At 43.4% G+C, this 13,899-nt stretch overlaps 1 protein-coding gene across 9 annotated transcripts in view; it reads left to right on the top strand.

Annotated features, from left to right (window-relative positions):
• Nucleotides 1-13,899, top strand: part of LOC128258729 (extracellular serine/threonine protein CG31145) — a 68,684-nt gene that overhangs the window by 37,311 nt on the left and 17,474 nt on the right. For 7 of the 9 annotated variants that reach the window (XM_052990688.1, XM_052990946.1, XM_052990607.1 and 4 more), the window contains 5 exons: nucleotides 179-219; nucleotides 2,773-2,940; nucleotides 3,226-3,908; nucleotides 7,876-8,715; nucleotides 13,387-13,665. In XM_052990688.1, coding sequence (XP_052846648.1) covers nucleotides 2,917-2,940; nucleotides 3,226-3,908; nucleotides 7,876-8,715; nucleotides 13,387-13,665 — 1,826 coding nt within the window. In that variant the 5' untranslated portion in view covers nucleotides 179-219; nucleotides 2,773-2,916. Of the gene's footprint in view, nucleotides 1-178; nucleotides 220-2,772; nucleotides 2,941-3,225; nucleotides 3,909-7,875; nucleotides 8,716-8,792; nucleotides 9,248-13,386; nucleotides 13,666-13,899 lie in introns of those variants that run through there. The other 2 variants (XR_008268022.1, XM_052991204.1) reach the window with 2 other exon arrangements.

The raw sequence follows: 13,899 nt of genomic DNA, 5'->3' as shown, positions 1-13,899 counted from the left end.
CTTTCAATCTAATTCAAACCTAATGACTTGTTGTGCTCGGCTAACATTTCATTTACTGCTCCCAGCATTGATTATGCAAAGCGATTCGCTTTCCATCTGCCTTTTGATGTTGTACTATAATAAATGCTCGTTTATCAATCCCGAATGCTAATCAAAATGTTTCTTCTCTATTTTACAGTTGATGAATGTGCAAGGACTCCGGCGGGCCGTTTGAATTGGGTAAGTTCTCGTTATTAGTTCATTGTTTGCCAGTTCGAATTGTTACGCCTCTCAAGCACACGAGCACGTGTCAGGGCTGTCAGTCAGTCAGTCGTTTTGTCATTTTGTCACTTTGCCCCCGCTCCCCAGTCTAGCGCAGCAGGGGATTAGGATTTGCTTTCTCCATTGGAATGGCCAGTAGACGTCCAGTGGAGCCCTGTCATCGGCATGCAAATGTGGCCGGCTCTGTGACATTTGCATTTGCAACGCCCGCAATTAAATGCGTGGGTGGTGGTGGGTGGTGGGTGGTGGGTGTTGGCTGGTGGGTTAGTTGCAATACGTCACGGCTAAGTGTTGCGTGCTGCATTTTAAATGAATATTTTATGCCAGCTTTCCGGCTCACTCCCGCACGCCCCAAATTATGCAATGCAATGCATTGCAATGCATTGCCATCGCAGGCCCAATGCGTGTCGCATTTTAATGGCTTCACGCCGAGAGTCGAAGACGAATTCTCAACGAAATCGCAAATGGAAATAAAAGTTAAAATGCTTGGGAGTGGATTTTTATGGCCCATATGTAGTGGAATACATTTTCGAATATTTATAGCTGCCACCCTCGGTTGAGGAGCCATGCGTCTAGACCACCGTGCTTTCAAGTCGAAATAAAAAACTATTAAGTAATATAATACCCTGCCCTATGTTGGTTGCTTAGCTTTACAACAAATTAAAGGGACCCTTAGGTTTAGTTATATTAAATGCAATGACTTTAGAATTTAACAACCCTTTATTTCATTTAAGTCAAAAATACAAGTTTTTTTCAGTTTAAAATTAGATTTGAATTTTTTTTTTATAAAAAGAAACTGATTTTGAGATTTAAACTTATAGAAATATAATACAAACAAGACTTAATACTATCTAATTTTTAGGTGCTTAAATATAGCTATGTACCTTTTTAGGAATCTATTATGCACCTGCAACCTGTGAATACAGGGTATACCAAAAAAAATCGTTTTGCCAGGAGCGAGAGAATGATAGACAGCCAACAGGGAAATGCACTTTCCCCGGAATGTTGCAAGTGCGGAGAGCATAAGATGACTCGCATTGAGCATTCCGGGCGGATATATAGACGGATAGATAGATAGATAGATAGATATAGACAGATAGCTGTAGAGACTTAGCTGCATGCCAGACATTCATCTCAATTTATCGTGCTTAGCCGCATATCCTCGCAGATCGAAGTGTCGTCTGCGTATATATCAAAGTCTCAGCCAGGACTCACAGGGCGTATTGTTGCTACACACATGTGAGCGTATGAGTGTGTGTGTGTGTGTATGTGTGTATGTGTGTGTATGGGTGTGTGCAAGTGCGTGAATGTACGTGAGCTGCAGTTGTCATTCCAAGCCGTATCCTTCGCATCCATTCCCTATTCCTAACCCGTTTCTCTTTGGCAAACAAGTAATTTCACTTGACATGCAATTTTTTGTGGACTTCTCCACATACCCCTCCTTTCAGCCCCTCCTCCCTTGTCGTCCTATTTCCCTCTCAGGACAAACAAAACAGATGTAACGCTGCATCGGATAGGAAGCATCTCCTTTTGCCATCTCCATGTGTATGAGATCCCCAACCACTTTTGATTATTTTGGCTGAAAAACCACACACAAGCTGCAAGGAAAAAAAATGGAAAGTATTCCTGTCTTGCAGCTGAAAAATGTCAATGCCAAGGAGCAAGTAAAAAGAGACATGAAGCGGGAAAGCAAGCTGGGGTATAACGTTTTCCCAGGACAGGGAAAGCTGTGGAAAAACGTTTTCCCAGGGCAGATAAAGTCCCCATGGCCAGCCTGGCCCAGAATCCAGAATGCATTTTTGGTGGCATTCATCATTAAAGCTCCTTTGACTATGTCACATATGGGTAAAAAGGGTATCATGCCTTAAAATGCAAGGATTTACCTTTAAAGCAGTCTCTTCAAAGGAATTGATTGTATTAATAAAGTAAAATTAATAAAATAATTATATTTGGTACACGCGTTGAAAATATTACAGTTGAAATTTTTGTGACATTGCTGATCCGCTTTGTTTACATTTAACTCAGTGCAAATAGAAAAATTTGCAGCTAACAGTCGAACATCTTTTGAAATCTGTATTCCCACATGTGACTGCTGTTGGTATTTGGTAAACACGAAATGTCTGTGCTTCAAGGTATTGCTGGATATTTCTTCGCTTTTTTTTTGTTTTGCAGTTGCAAGCCAGCTGGAAGAAATGCCGGAGAAGAGCTTTCGTTTTTGGGCTTAGTTTCCCACCCAATTTTCCTATACTCAAAGCCGACCGACATCAGCACTTAAACGTTTCACACATGCTGCCTGCCCGTTTCTCTTCGGATTCGAAACGGTTTCTTATTTCTGCCTCTGCGCTTCTGTTGTTGTCGTTGCCGTTGCCATTGCTGTGTTTTTCCGGAATTATCCGCTTATGCTAATCTGTCTAACGTTTTTGAAATTTTCATGCCCTCCTCTATCTCTCTGTGGGTTTTCCTGCACTTTCCTGCACACACACACATTTACCATTGAATGGACTCAACCAGCTTTGAGAAGCTCGCCTCGCTTGGTCAGGAAAAGCGAGGAAAAATCGGCAGGGCAAACGCTCCGGCTCCACATCCACTTGATGACCCTTGTCGGCAGGGGGAGGAAAAGTCTCCTAGTTGGCCTCCTCGAGTCCGCTTCATTCAATGTCACTTGCCTCAAGGACGAATGTAAGTAGCACTCCACAAATGTTTTCATCCGATTATGAGAGTGCGCCACGTTGACCCAGCGCATTGTCCTCTGCGTTTTCCCCGAGTTTGTTTTTTACTTGAGTTAAGTTGAGTTGCGTTGATGGCTTAAATTATTGTTGGTTTTAGCCCTACCCGTAAGATAACAATTGTTCTGCGCCCCCGTTCGATTCTACTAACCCAAAAGATTGCCTTATTGCTTGAGCATGAACTCGAAATTGGCCAAGAGCCTTCCATTTACAATTACGCGTCTCTCCACCAAACCAGGTTAAGTCGGGCGGCAGCGAAGTGGATTTAAGGCAGCGGAATGCCAGCATCCGGAATCTCTTTGCCCCCACCCCGGCGGAGTTGGCCAAAAAAAAGGAAGCCCGTCGTGAGAGGAGCCGCAGCCAGAGCAGCTTTTCGCTTCAGAGAATCGGCCTGCCTGATGGAATTGGAAGCCGGAGCCAGATGGGCCTGCCCAGTTCCAATAGCTTCGATGATTACAACGATTACGCCTTGGGCATAAATCAATTGCCAATGACTGCGAATCAATCGGCAGCGAGACAATACAATGGCCTGGATAATAACGAGCTCGGCCCGAGTAACTATGCTCCGGCGTCGGTAATTCCCAGGACTTCGCACAATGGTTGGCATCAGAGTGCATCGTTTGAATTGCCAATGAGCCGGACTCCGGCCGAGCACAAGAACTGGAAGTCAACGAGCCAGCTGGAAAATTTTATTAACAGCAACGAACAGCTGCAGCAGCAGCAGCAGAAGCAGGAGGAGTACGACCAGGATCCGGAGCAGGACACTTGTGTTGACTTTGGTAATGAAATGACCTGGGGCAAATCTGCTGAGAAATCGCTGCCATTGAATCACCATCTGCAAGGAGTTGGATTTTCCGGAGACGACCAGTGGGATTTGGACTTGCAGCCGCTGGAGCAACGCGAAAGTTTGCACAGCCAAAGGTAAATTGACAAAGGGCCAAAAAGCCAAAAGGAGCGCAGCGACTGGCAAAGGAAAATCCAGAAAGGCAACTAACCCAAACTGCGTTTAGCTTTTCCATTTTCCATTTACCAGAACCATCACCCACCCCTCGTACACCCGCAATTTGCTGAAGTTTAGCGAGTGGATGGAGGAGGAGCCATGTAAATGAGCCAAACGTGTAAGCCAAACTAACCTTGACACCCTCGATTCGATTCGATTCGACTCGATTCGATCGAATTGGCAACACGGTGGCTGTGGCTGCAACAGTTTGGCCACCATTTGCATATCGAATGGCATCGCGATTGATTGCCCGTTCGATTGGGTCGATAAGGCGAACTGTTATACTAGTTGTAAGCAGCTCAAGTGCAAACCGCTCTAATAGTGTGGCAACAAATCGATCAATAAGTCGGGTCTTTTGTCAGGGTCTTTTTCGGAGTCGCAATCGGAATCGGCATCCAACCCAGTGGCCAGCGGAATTCTAGAGTGCCAGCGATGCGTGGCCAGGTCACTTGGGCAGCAGGGTGGATGCGGATGTGGATGTGGATGTGGATGCACTGAGCGTGTCATTTCAAGCTGTTGCACAATCGCTGATTTGATTCGAATTGAGCTGAGCTGAGCTAAGTTTCAGGCGGGTTACGCATTTGTTAGCAACAAAATAACAGGTTACAAGGGCCTCAAGTGCAATCAAGCAGCTCGAATCGGGGGGTGAAAGTGGACAGAGGGGGTCTCACAGCTCTGCGATTCAAGTGCGGCACAACTTTGTGTTACTAAGTAGTGAACGAGAGTAGGCAGAGTGCAGTTCGTTGACCGGCGAAGGCTAATCGAGCTGGAGAAAGGTAGCGGAAAGGCATTTGTCGAAGTTTGATTGAAAGTGAGTTTGATTTATTGCCCCGACCCTAATGCATCGATAAGCGGTTACGATAACCCAGATTGATTTCCACTGCTCTCATTCGGATTAAGAATGATTTTTAGGGGCGGATGTCAACTTTTTGATTTACTAAAAAGCTTTGACAAGTTCAAAACATTATTCAAAATGGGAAAATTAATAAATAACACCGATAAACAGGTAATAATCCCTCAATTAATAATGAATAAAAAAAGTGCAATTATTTTAATATCACTTTGAAAAGATATTGAGTTTTCTTCCTTTTTAAATGTTTGCAAACTGATGAGACAATTATTAAAAAAATGAACATTAATAACATTTGTTTTTTTTTTTAACATATTTTCTTGCACATGTATTTTGCTCCACTTTCTTGACTACAAGCCTTTTGATGTTTAATCATTTACAAAGCGGGATATTAATATTTTCTTACTTTCTGCCATCAACCCTTGGCGATCTTGGGCTTTAAATTGTTTTGCACTTTATTGCCCCCAGCTCATTTAAGTACATCTCGCCTCATTTCGCTTTCTTTTATTTTTTTTTGTTCTGTTTTTTGCCCTGACTTTATGTCTGATTAATAAAAACAAAGCGCAAATTGGAAAGGAAATTGCTGTCACTCACTGGCGCTGTTGTTGCTGCTGTCAGCAATTGCATTAAAACGATTCCGTTGCTGTGTGGTGTTGCTCTTGGTGTTGCTGTTCCACCAGTCTCTTAGTTGACTCCAGACCCTCGACGATGCGGCGTTTAAATACACCGCATGAGTTTAATTTAATGCAACGCAGCAGTTTTATCAAGCAACAACAAAGTGCGACGACAGCAATTGCTGTTAAAAGCGTTCGCCCTTCTACTTTGCCATCTCCCGTCTCCCATCTCACTTGCCATGTCACTGGCATAGCGCTTATCGCCCTCACCGGGTGATAGGGAACACTCGTGTGGATGACGCTTTTCACAACACCACCCCACACTTTTCCCGCCTGGCTGGATTACGTATGTGCTTTGCATTTGACTGCCCATTGATGTTGCATGCGCTGATGACGGCGATAGATGCCATTGTGTTGCCAGGCGGAGGTCTCTTCAGTCGAGTTCCTTGTACACGTACTCTACACGTACCCAACACCCACTTTTCGCCCACTTTGTCTGGCCTTAACCCCTTGGCCACGCCTACGCCCACGCCCACGCCCACGCCCACTCTGCGACTGTCAAATCATCTCGTCATGGATATGAGCAATTGCCAAGGATTTCATCCTGCAAAAGGGGAGGCCTGCATAGAAAATTGGCATGATATGTGATTTGATTGACGTTGAACTCCTTCTCAGGCCTTTTCGGCCGCCCTTTGTTTGCCAATTTAGTGTGCCGTTCCTGTCATTTTATTCCCATCATCTACGCTTGTAATCAGCATTTTTGCCTATGAATTTGACGTTCAATTTGTGAGTCGAGTTTCGTCAGCAACATATCTGTAAGCCTGTCGATCAAAGGGGCTTGCATTCAATTTGCAGCCTATACCAAAATGCACTCCACAAAATTTTAATCATTTAATAAAATGATTTCTTTTGAAGAGATATTTAAATTTGAATTTTTTGTAAAAAAAAACGTTGCTTAAAAATTATTTTTTCATGTTGAAATGGTAAGCGTTTTTAATATGTGTGCTCTATTCTACATACTTTTTTTTGGGATTACCTTTTTATTGTAAACAAACAGATTATTAATAAATAAACATCTACACCTGAGAATTTCTGGACATAAAATTAATTAATTTCTTGTCTTAATTCTATTTTTTTTTCGGAGTGTGAATGCAAGCTAGTACATTTTGGCCACATTTAATGCAGTTACGGCATTCGTTGCCCGGAGCAATTCAACATTTTGCCCACAATTTTCGGTCGTCGAGCGGCCCGCTCGTGTTGACTCTGCATGTGGGCAGCAGGCGGCAGCAACAAGCTTCGTTAACTTGCCACCCGTCCAAACAGACAACGGCCACTTTGCAGGTCCTGTTCGAGATCCTGGCACCAACCAGCTCTTCCTGTTGCAGTTACAATTCAAATTCCGACTCGAACTGGCAACGAGCTAGCTGCCTGCTGCCTGCTGCCTGCAAAATATGCTTCATGCTACGTGGGCCAGCAAAAACATGAACAATAAAAATGGAGACAATAAAATAGAACTACAACAGGCAACTTGATGGCACCAGAAAAAACCAGCAATAGCAACAACACGCTAGAACAGCGATAACAGTGGCCAGTGAAACAAAACTAAAAAAAAATGGCTGCTGTCGCATTTCCGGTGCCAGTCAAAATGGCGGATGCCGTGACGCCGCTGCCGACGCCGCTTTATGAATAACCAGACACAAAATACGAACTACAAAATGGCCAAAGGTTCATATTTTTAAAGCTCGTTATGGTTACGGCAGGTCCACACAAATGTGAAACGTAGAGCGAGCGAGGAGAATCAGCCAATCGAAAAATAAACACAAATAGCTTATCACAAACAATAATAATATCAACATCAATTTATGCATTGAAAGTATATATCAAATAAATATATATATAGTGAAAAATCATTTCATGATATCATAGGAAACTGGCAGTGTCAAAATAAACTTTTATATGTTGATAATTAAAATTTTATGAAGCTAAACTTTTTCGAACACGTTTTTATACATTTTTTATTTTCCATTATGACCCTCTACCTTGCTCACACAATATTGTGTTGATATAAAATTGTAAATATTAGTCAAAGCTCTGAGAAATACATTCGACTTACTTAAACATTAATAATATTTTGTTTTATATATTTAATTAAATTTTTTTCTCTATTTTTTGTCTGTTTTTTATTTCAATGTTCTTTGTAAAATTGTAAATATATTTCACAAAGATGGGAGTGTATGCGTTCTTTTCAGCTTTGATTACGGAAAGGATTAAGTGGGATTTGTTTTGAACCTCTTTTTATTCATTTTGGGACCCTTCAAGTCATGAAAACTTAATTGAATTTTGATTGCCCATCACTAACCTCCAGCCTTGAGTTTGTATTGGTTTTTTAATGAAATTTTTTACTATTTTTTTTTTTTATTTCAGCTATCGACCGGCGGCCTCTCAGTCGACGCCGCTGGCAGAGCGCCTGCAGCGGTTCCGATACCGCCAGCAATTGCAACTGCAGCCGCAGCAACAGCAACAGCAACAGCCGAGGTCTGGTATCGAACCCTTCGCCGGTCATTTATCAGCTGAACAAATAGGCGTAGCCAATTGGCAAAGGGGGAATTTCGAAGGGCCAGTTGACGGGACTGGGACTGCGACTGGGACTGGGCCAGTTGAAGCTGAGACATCAGCGGAGCAGGAGGAGCTGCCGCCGGATCGAGTGCTATATCCAGACTCGGAGCCGGAGGAAGAGGAGGCTGGGTCACGACGCCGCGTTGTGATCAGGCGGCGCATAGTGCGCACCACCCGCACAACTCCGCAGCAAACTGCGGCGGTGGACAAGGCCATCGAAGGCCCAAGTCCTGGACGAAACGGCAACGGGGAACGGAATCTTGGCTGGCTGACCAGGCTGCGCAGCTTCGGATCGAGCAATAGGAAAAATCAGGCTGGTGTCGCATCGGCAACATCGCAACACGGCAATCAACTAGCAAATACTGGTGGCAACGGCAACTCCAGTTGCAACACAAACCCAATCATGGCCGTCCTGCGTACTATGAAACTAAAGGAGCGGCTGGTCATCAGTCTGGGTGCCACCCTCGTCCTGCTGACACTCCTCCTCATCGTCGATGTGCAAATGGACTTCGGGGTGGCCAATCGCCACCTGCTGCAGCAGCAGCACCACAAGATCCGCCTCGGCAACGACTACGATGCCACGGGCGGCGGGGGCGGTGGCGGCGGTGGAATGCTGCACGAGTTCAAGCGCAAATTCCTGCAGAAGAGGTGAGTTCACTTTCCGGTGCCATTACACGTGAAATCTGATCCATCTATTGCTCGGGATTCGCCATTAATCACCGAAGAACCTTGCAACTGGGATTCGGTTTAAAATGAGCACGTTGCTGCGAGTATTATAGCGATTACTGGCCCTCATTAATTTAACGATGCATTAGTGAGAGCAAAAGGTGACTTGAACTTAAAATACGATAGCTTAACTTATGAAGATTAGTATCGATATAATACAAACACTTATTTAACAGGAAAACAGGAATGTATCGTTAAATAACAAATTGACAAATTATATATTGGAAATGGATCTTGAGGCTATTAGTAGTGTCTTAATTACCTAAATTAAAATGCTTACAATCACAAAATCTCGATCGAGTACAGATTTCCAAAAAGTATAATCGTCAATCCTTGAGATAAGGGCCTTTTTAAATATTCTGATTTTGTAATGCAATTTTGATAGTGAAACAGATTTTTTGTAAGTAAAATCGTCTTAAAAGCTAAAATACAACAAGATCTGAAACGACGTATTAAAATAAATATCCAATCAAGAAGTAAAAACTTTTATAAAATTGTTGAATTCCGAAAAACAATAAAGCGTTTAGTCAAACCTGAAGGTATTTGAAAACATTTCTTTTCGTTTCGCTTTGAACCCCCACGGAGCCAAAGCAGCGTGTTGAAATTTACAACTCCCAAGTCGGACCAAAGGAACCAGGCTACGGCTACCGCTGGCCATTCCGGGGGATTAAAAATTATGCACAAATCGCAAACGGGGTCGGGCCATTGACTCCGGCAAACAACCCAAAGAAACCCCCGAGGCGACTGAACACGGCAGGGTACATAATTCAATTTAACTGAAATGCAACAAAAGTTGCAATAAAACTTGGTTGGCCCCGGCATTAAAACGTAATTTGCTACAAAACATAAACGCAGGCCAGGGCGAACTTCTTGGGAACTACAAGGACGAGGAACAGAAACAGAAACAGGGAACAAGGAACAAGGAACAAGGAGTACAGGAGCCATGTTAATGCCTTGCTATAGAGAATATATACAGACGAAAGGGGCCCGAGTCGGTTTACGTTTACCTTTGAACACTTCATTTTTTGTTTGCCACATTTTGCGTTGCGTGCGGTGGGCAAAAGTGGGTGCAGAATGTGGGTGAGTGAAATGGCCGCCATTTTGCTGCGGCTGCGGAAGTCGAGTAATAAAACATCAAAATGACGCAGCAAGGCGCAAGGGAAACTGTTAAGACCATCCTTCCAGGTCCCAGGACCTCCGCCTTCAGGTGCAGCAAACGACTCCTGGTACCATCGCATCCCGATCCCGATCCTGGCTGGTTTGGTTCCGTTCCCGTTCCCATTCTCGCTCTCGCTCTCGTTCCGGCAACATAAAACGCCAATGTTTAACCAGTAAATATTTAATTAATTCATAAGCCGCCTGCCACCAGCCCGTAAAATGAATGCCTTCGGAAACTGCTCCTTCGAATTGGCTGCGTCAGAGGGATACCTCTTCCCGGTTCGGCCCCAGAAAGCCCACATCGCCATCGCTTCTCCATGGCAAACTCCCTGCTATCTACTTATGCGCCATGGCAAATGCAAAATTATGATGCCTCCATGCACTGAGTCGTGCAGCGCGGCTGTGAAGCGTAATAAATTCTATTTAAGCATCAAATGTTTGCCCGTCTCCATCCACAGACACCCCGGATCCCCCGGATCCCTCTGATTTCGTGTCTTGTCTCCTCCCTCCCGCCTGCTTGCCTTATAATTTTTTAATTATTTCATTAAAAACTGAAAACTGAGGCAGCAACTTGGCAATGCTGCAAATGGTGTTCGCCGCCGTCCAAAGCAGCTGAGGGAAAACTCATTTTCAGAGATGATTCTCATTTTTGGGTTCTTATCAATCTCTTGTTTTCCCCGTTTTTGTTTTCGAAGAGTTTCTTAACCCTTTAATTAAAATGGTTGCATTTAACCAGATATTTGGGGAATTATGTTTAAAGACCTTCATATCTTGGTTAAAATCAAATCTTTAGAATCAAATTTTCAAGTTTTAAATTGTTTTAAATTCAGATTTTTCTTGATACATTTTTACAAATTATGTGGGTTCATTTTGTTTGTTTTATTTGATTTACTTTTTGAATTATAAATAAATTTCTTATTTATGTGCATACAATTTAAAATTGTTTACTTTTTATATCTATATTGTTTTTTAATTTTGATATTGGGATTGTGCCAATCATTATTGTATCACCTAATTTGTATCTTTTTTTATTTTTGGTTTTTAATTGGCTTAGATGAACTTAAACCTTTAGTGTTTTCATTATTTTACATATGATTTAATTAATTAGTCTTTAAATGATATTTACAGTAAAAATTCGGCCAAAGTCTGTTTTAAATTGGCTAAGGCGAATTCCTGTTGCAAAATTAGAAATCATATAACAGAAACAGGAGATGCAAACCAGTTTGTAGCACGTTAGACTATCTTGAAATGCTTGTTTCTGCTATTAAATCGAAATGCCCCCTAAAATCCAATTAGTAGTTCGGGGAATCCATCCAGTAACCCCTGGCAGCGACATCGCTTTCGACTTGCTTAAACTTTCACCTATGATCCTGTGGCCGCCAATCTGTGCGCCGGCCCGTCTATTGTCATTACAGTTGCATTTGACTGGTTAATTAACCGCAGCACATGGGAGCTTATGTGGGCAGCGTTACGCACACCACGTGACACTTTAATGAGCAAAGTTTCGCGAAAGTGTAATTAAGTGCACGCCACATCGATCAGTGCAATCGGAACGGCAGCGAGAGCAAAGCGTTAGCAGCGTGACCATATTTTCTGTGGCAGAATCAATTTCGAACGAGCACCATAAATAAGCGAAACAAAGCGCGAGGACCCTTCCTGCAAGTGGGTGCACAATGGGGGGAATTTAAATACTTATTAGCACATAAAGTGGCATTATGCGGCTGCCAATAAAACGCGCGAAATCTGCCCTGGCTCGTTACGGCGGCAAATTCTTAATAAGCCCTTTAGGCGGCAGGTGAAAGCCGCTTTGGCTCCCAGATATTCTCTCATTCTCATGCCCAAGAATATGTTGACAGCTTCTCGGCTTGCTGTTGCCATTTTGCCATTTTGCACACTCTTGCCTGCGTTTTCCTATCTACCGTCTTGGCCCAGACGTTGGCTGGCAACTGTTAATTGAAAAAGTTTTGCATTCTCTTGACACATGTGCACACACACACCTGGCTTGCTGCCTGTCTGTCTGTCTCTCTGGCTGATGGATAAGACACGGCGACAACAGGGCTTTCGCCCCAAAAAACTTGGGCCACAATTAAAAAATTTCTACAGAACAATTTGCGAAAATGTCAAATTTCGAGATTATGGCCTAATGATGTGAGCTCCGTGCAGCCAGCAAACACGAGTGCTCGTTGGCAGCCGGTAGTGTCATTCGGCTTAATGGTCACACAACTGCTACATAATTCTGGGTTTCCGTTTCCCGTTTCCCGTCTCCCGCTACCGTTCCTGGGACATATGCTAACGAGCTGGGTTGGAAGTCGGGTGGTTATACCATATACTATATCTCAAGCATTTTGCTAAGCGCTGTGGAGAGTCAAGGCTAGCAAAATGGATGCAACAAATTCAAAAACTTTAATTCATTTTTCGAGCACTCTTTTTGTCTGAAGCAGGCGCTGTCTAAAATGCTGCTGAATACCAGCACACAAGGACAGTGTGCTCTGCGTGCAAAGTATGAGAGACAAAATATAATTACGGGTGACGAAGAAATTTCTGCAGTTTTGTTTGAAAATTGCTTGGCCAAAGAAATAAATGCAATATAAAATAAAGAATAATGACGAGTGCTTCGACTTTTAGATACGGGTATCCTACTCTACAACGAATTTATTCTCACTTGAAACCATAAAGTCAAAAGCGTCATTTGTTGTGGAAAATATAAACGCTTATCTTAATTTCATAATAACTATTGACAAAATTGTTAGATTTTAACCAATTTCGCTGGGTTGATAAATATAGATTAATTAAAATTATACCCATAAAGAAATTACCTGTAATTTAATTTAATTGATTAAACTCAACTAAATTAAATTGATTAAATAATTAATTAATCATTACAATATAAATTTAAATTTAAAAAAATCTGATCGAAAGAAGTGAGTAAAAGAAATGTGCAATATTCACCAGGGCAGTGTAAATATTGCAGTGTGATAAATAGTCTTTGCTGTCACTGTGCAGTCTTATGTGGGATGTGGCTGGGCCCTCAATTTCAGAACATTGCAGTCAAGTGAAGAGTCCCACGTGTGTTTAGGCTTTCGGGTTGGGTGAGTAGAGGGCGGGAGGTCGAGCTTGTCTTAGATAAACGCAACTAAAACTCGGGCTGACAAAGTTTCAGTAGCTTAGCTGCAGGTGCGTGTCTTTGGGAGCCTGGCCAGGGGGCACTTAGCCGGCTCGACATCTTCAGTTCAGCTCGATGGCTGCCACTAAAAGCCACTGGGGCACTTGGCAGTTGCAATTAGCAACGAGAGCCACCCAGACCAATGTCAAGTGCACCCGGCTTTTTGGTCTCCGCTAATTATGGCCATATATTTTTTTCTTTTCACTTTTAATTCGCTTTTATGCAGCTCCTTTTAACACAGTTACTCTTGGTAACTTTTGCTTTTATTCCAGCAACTCCTCGGGCTCCAAGGAGGCCTCAACGCAGGCGGCGGCAAGTCAGAGCGGTGGGGCGGCCAGTGGCCAGGACGCGGCTGCCGGAGCCTCAGGAGGAGCAGCAGGTCCTGGGACGTCGGGCAGCATATCCACGCGGAAACCCATCCCACACGATCGCTATGCGGATCTGCAGAGGCACCTGCTCAGCGACGAGTACTCGCATGTGATTGTGGACAATGCGCCGGATGTGGCCAGGGACAATCCCACGCTGGCTGAGATGCTGCATCGCAAGGCCAGGTGAGTGGCACATACAAACCAGTAGCGAAAAAATTCAATTTCCCCTAAGCGGAAGGACATAATGCTTACAGTTTTTTTATCCGGGCCCCGAGCCACTTTGCCCGGGTACGTGGTAATTGATAGTAGCAGGGGAAGGCCCTTTGCGATTCTGTGAAGGAAAGGATAGTTAAAAGGGGAGGGAAGAGCAGGGCGGCCAGCAGTTACGGCACTTTTTGGGCTTCAACGGAATTGAAA

This window comes from Drosophila gunungcola, chromosome 3R (assembly GCF_025200985.1).
Source record: "Drosophila gunungcola strain Sukarami chromosome 3R, Dgunungcola_SK_2, whole genome shotgun sequence".
Lineage (NCBI taxonomy): Eukaryota > Metazoa > Arthropoda > Insecta > Diptera > Drosophilidae > Drosophila > Drosophila gunungcola.
Note: the sequence above shows the minus strand (reverse complement) of the source record. Positions and strands in the feature narration are given on the sequence as shown.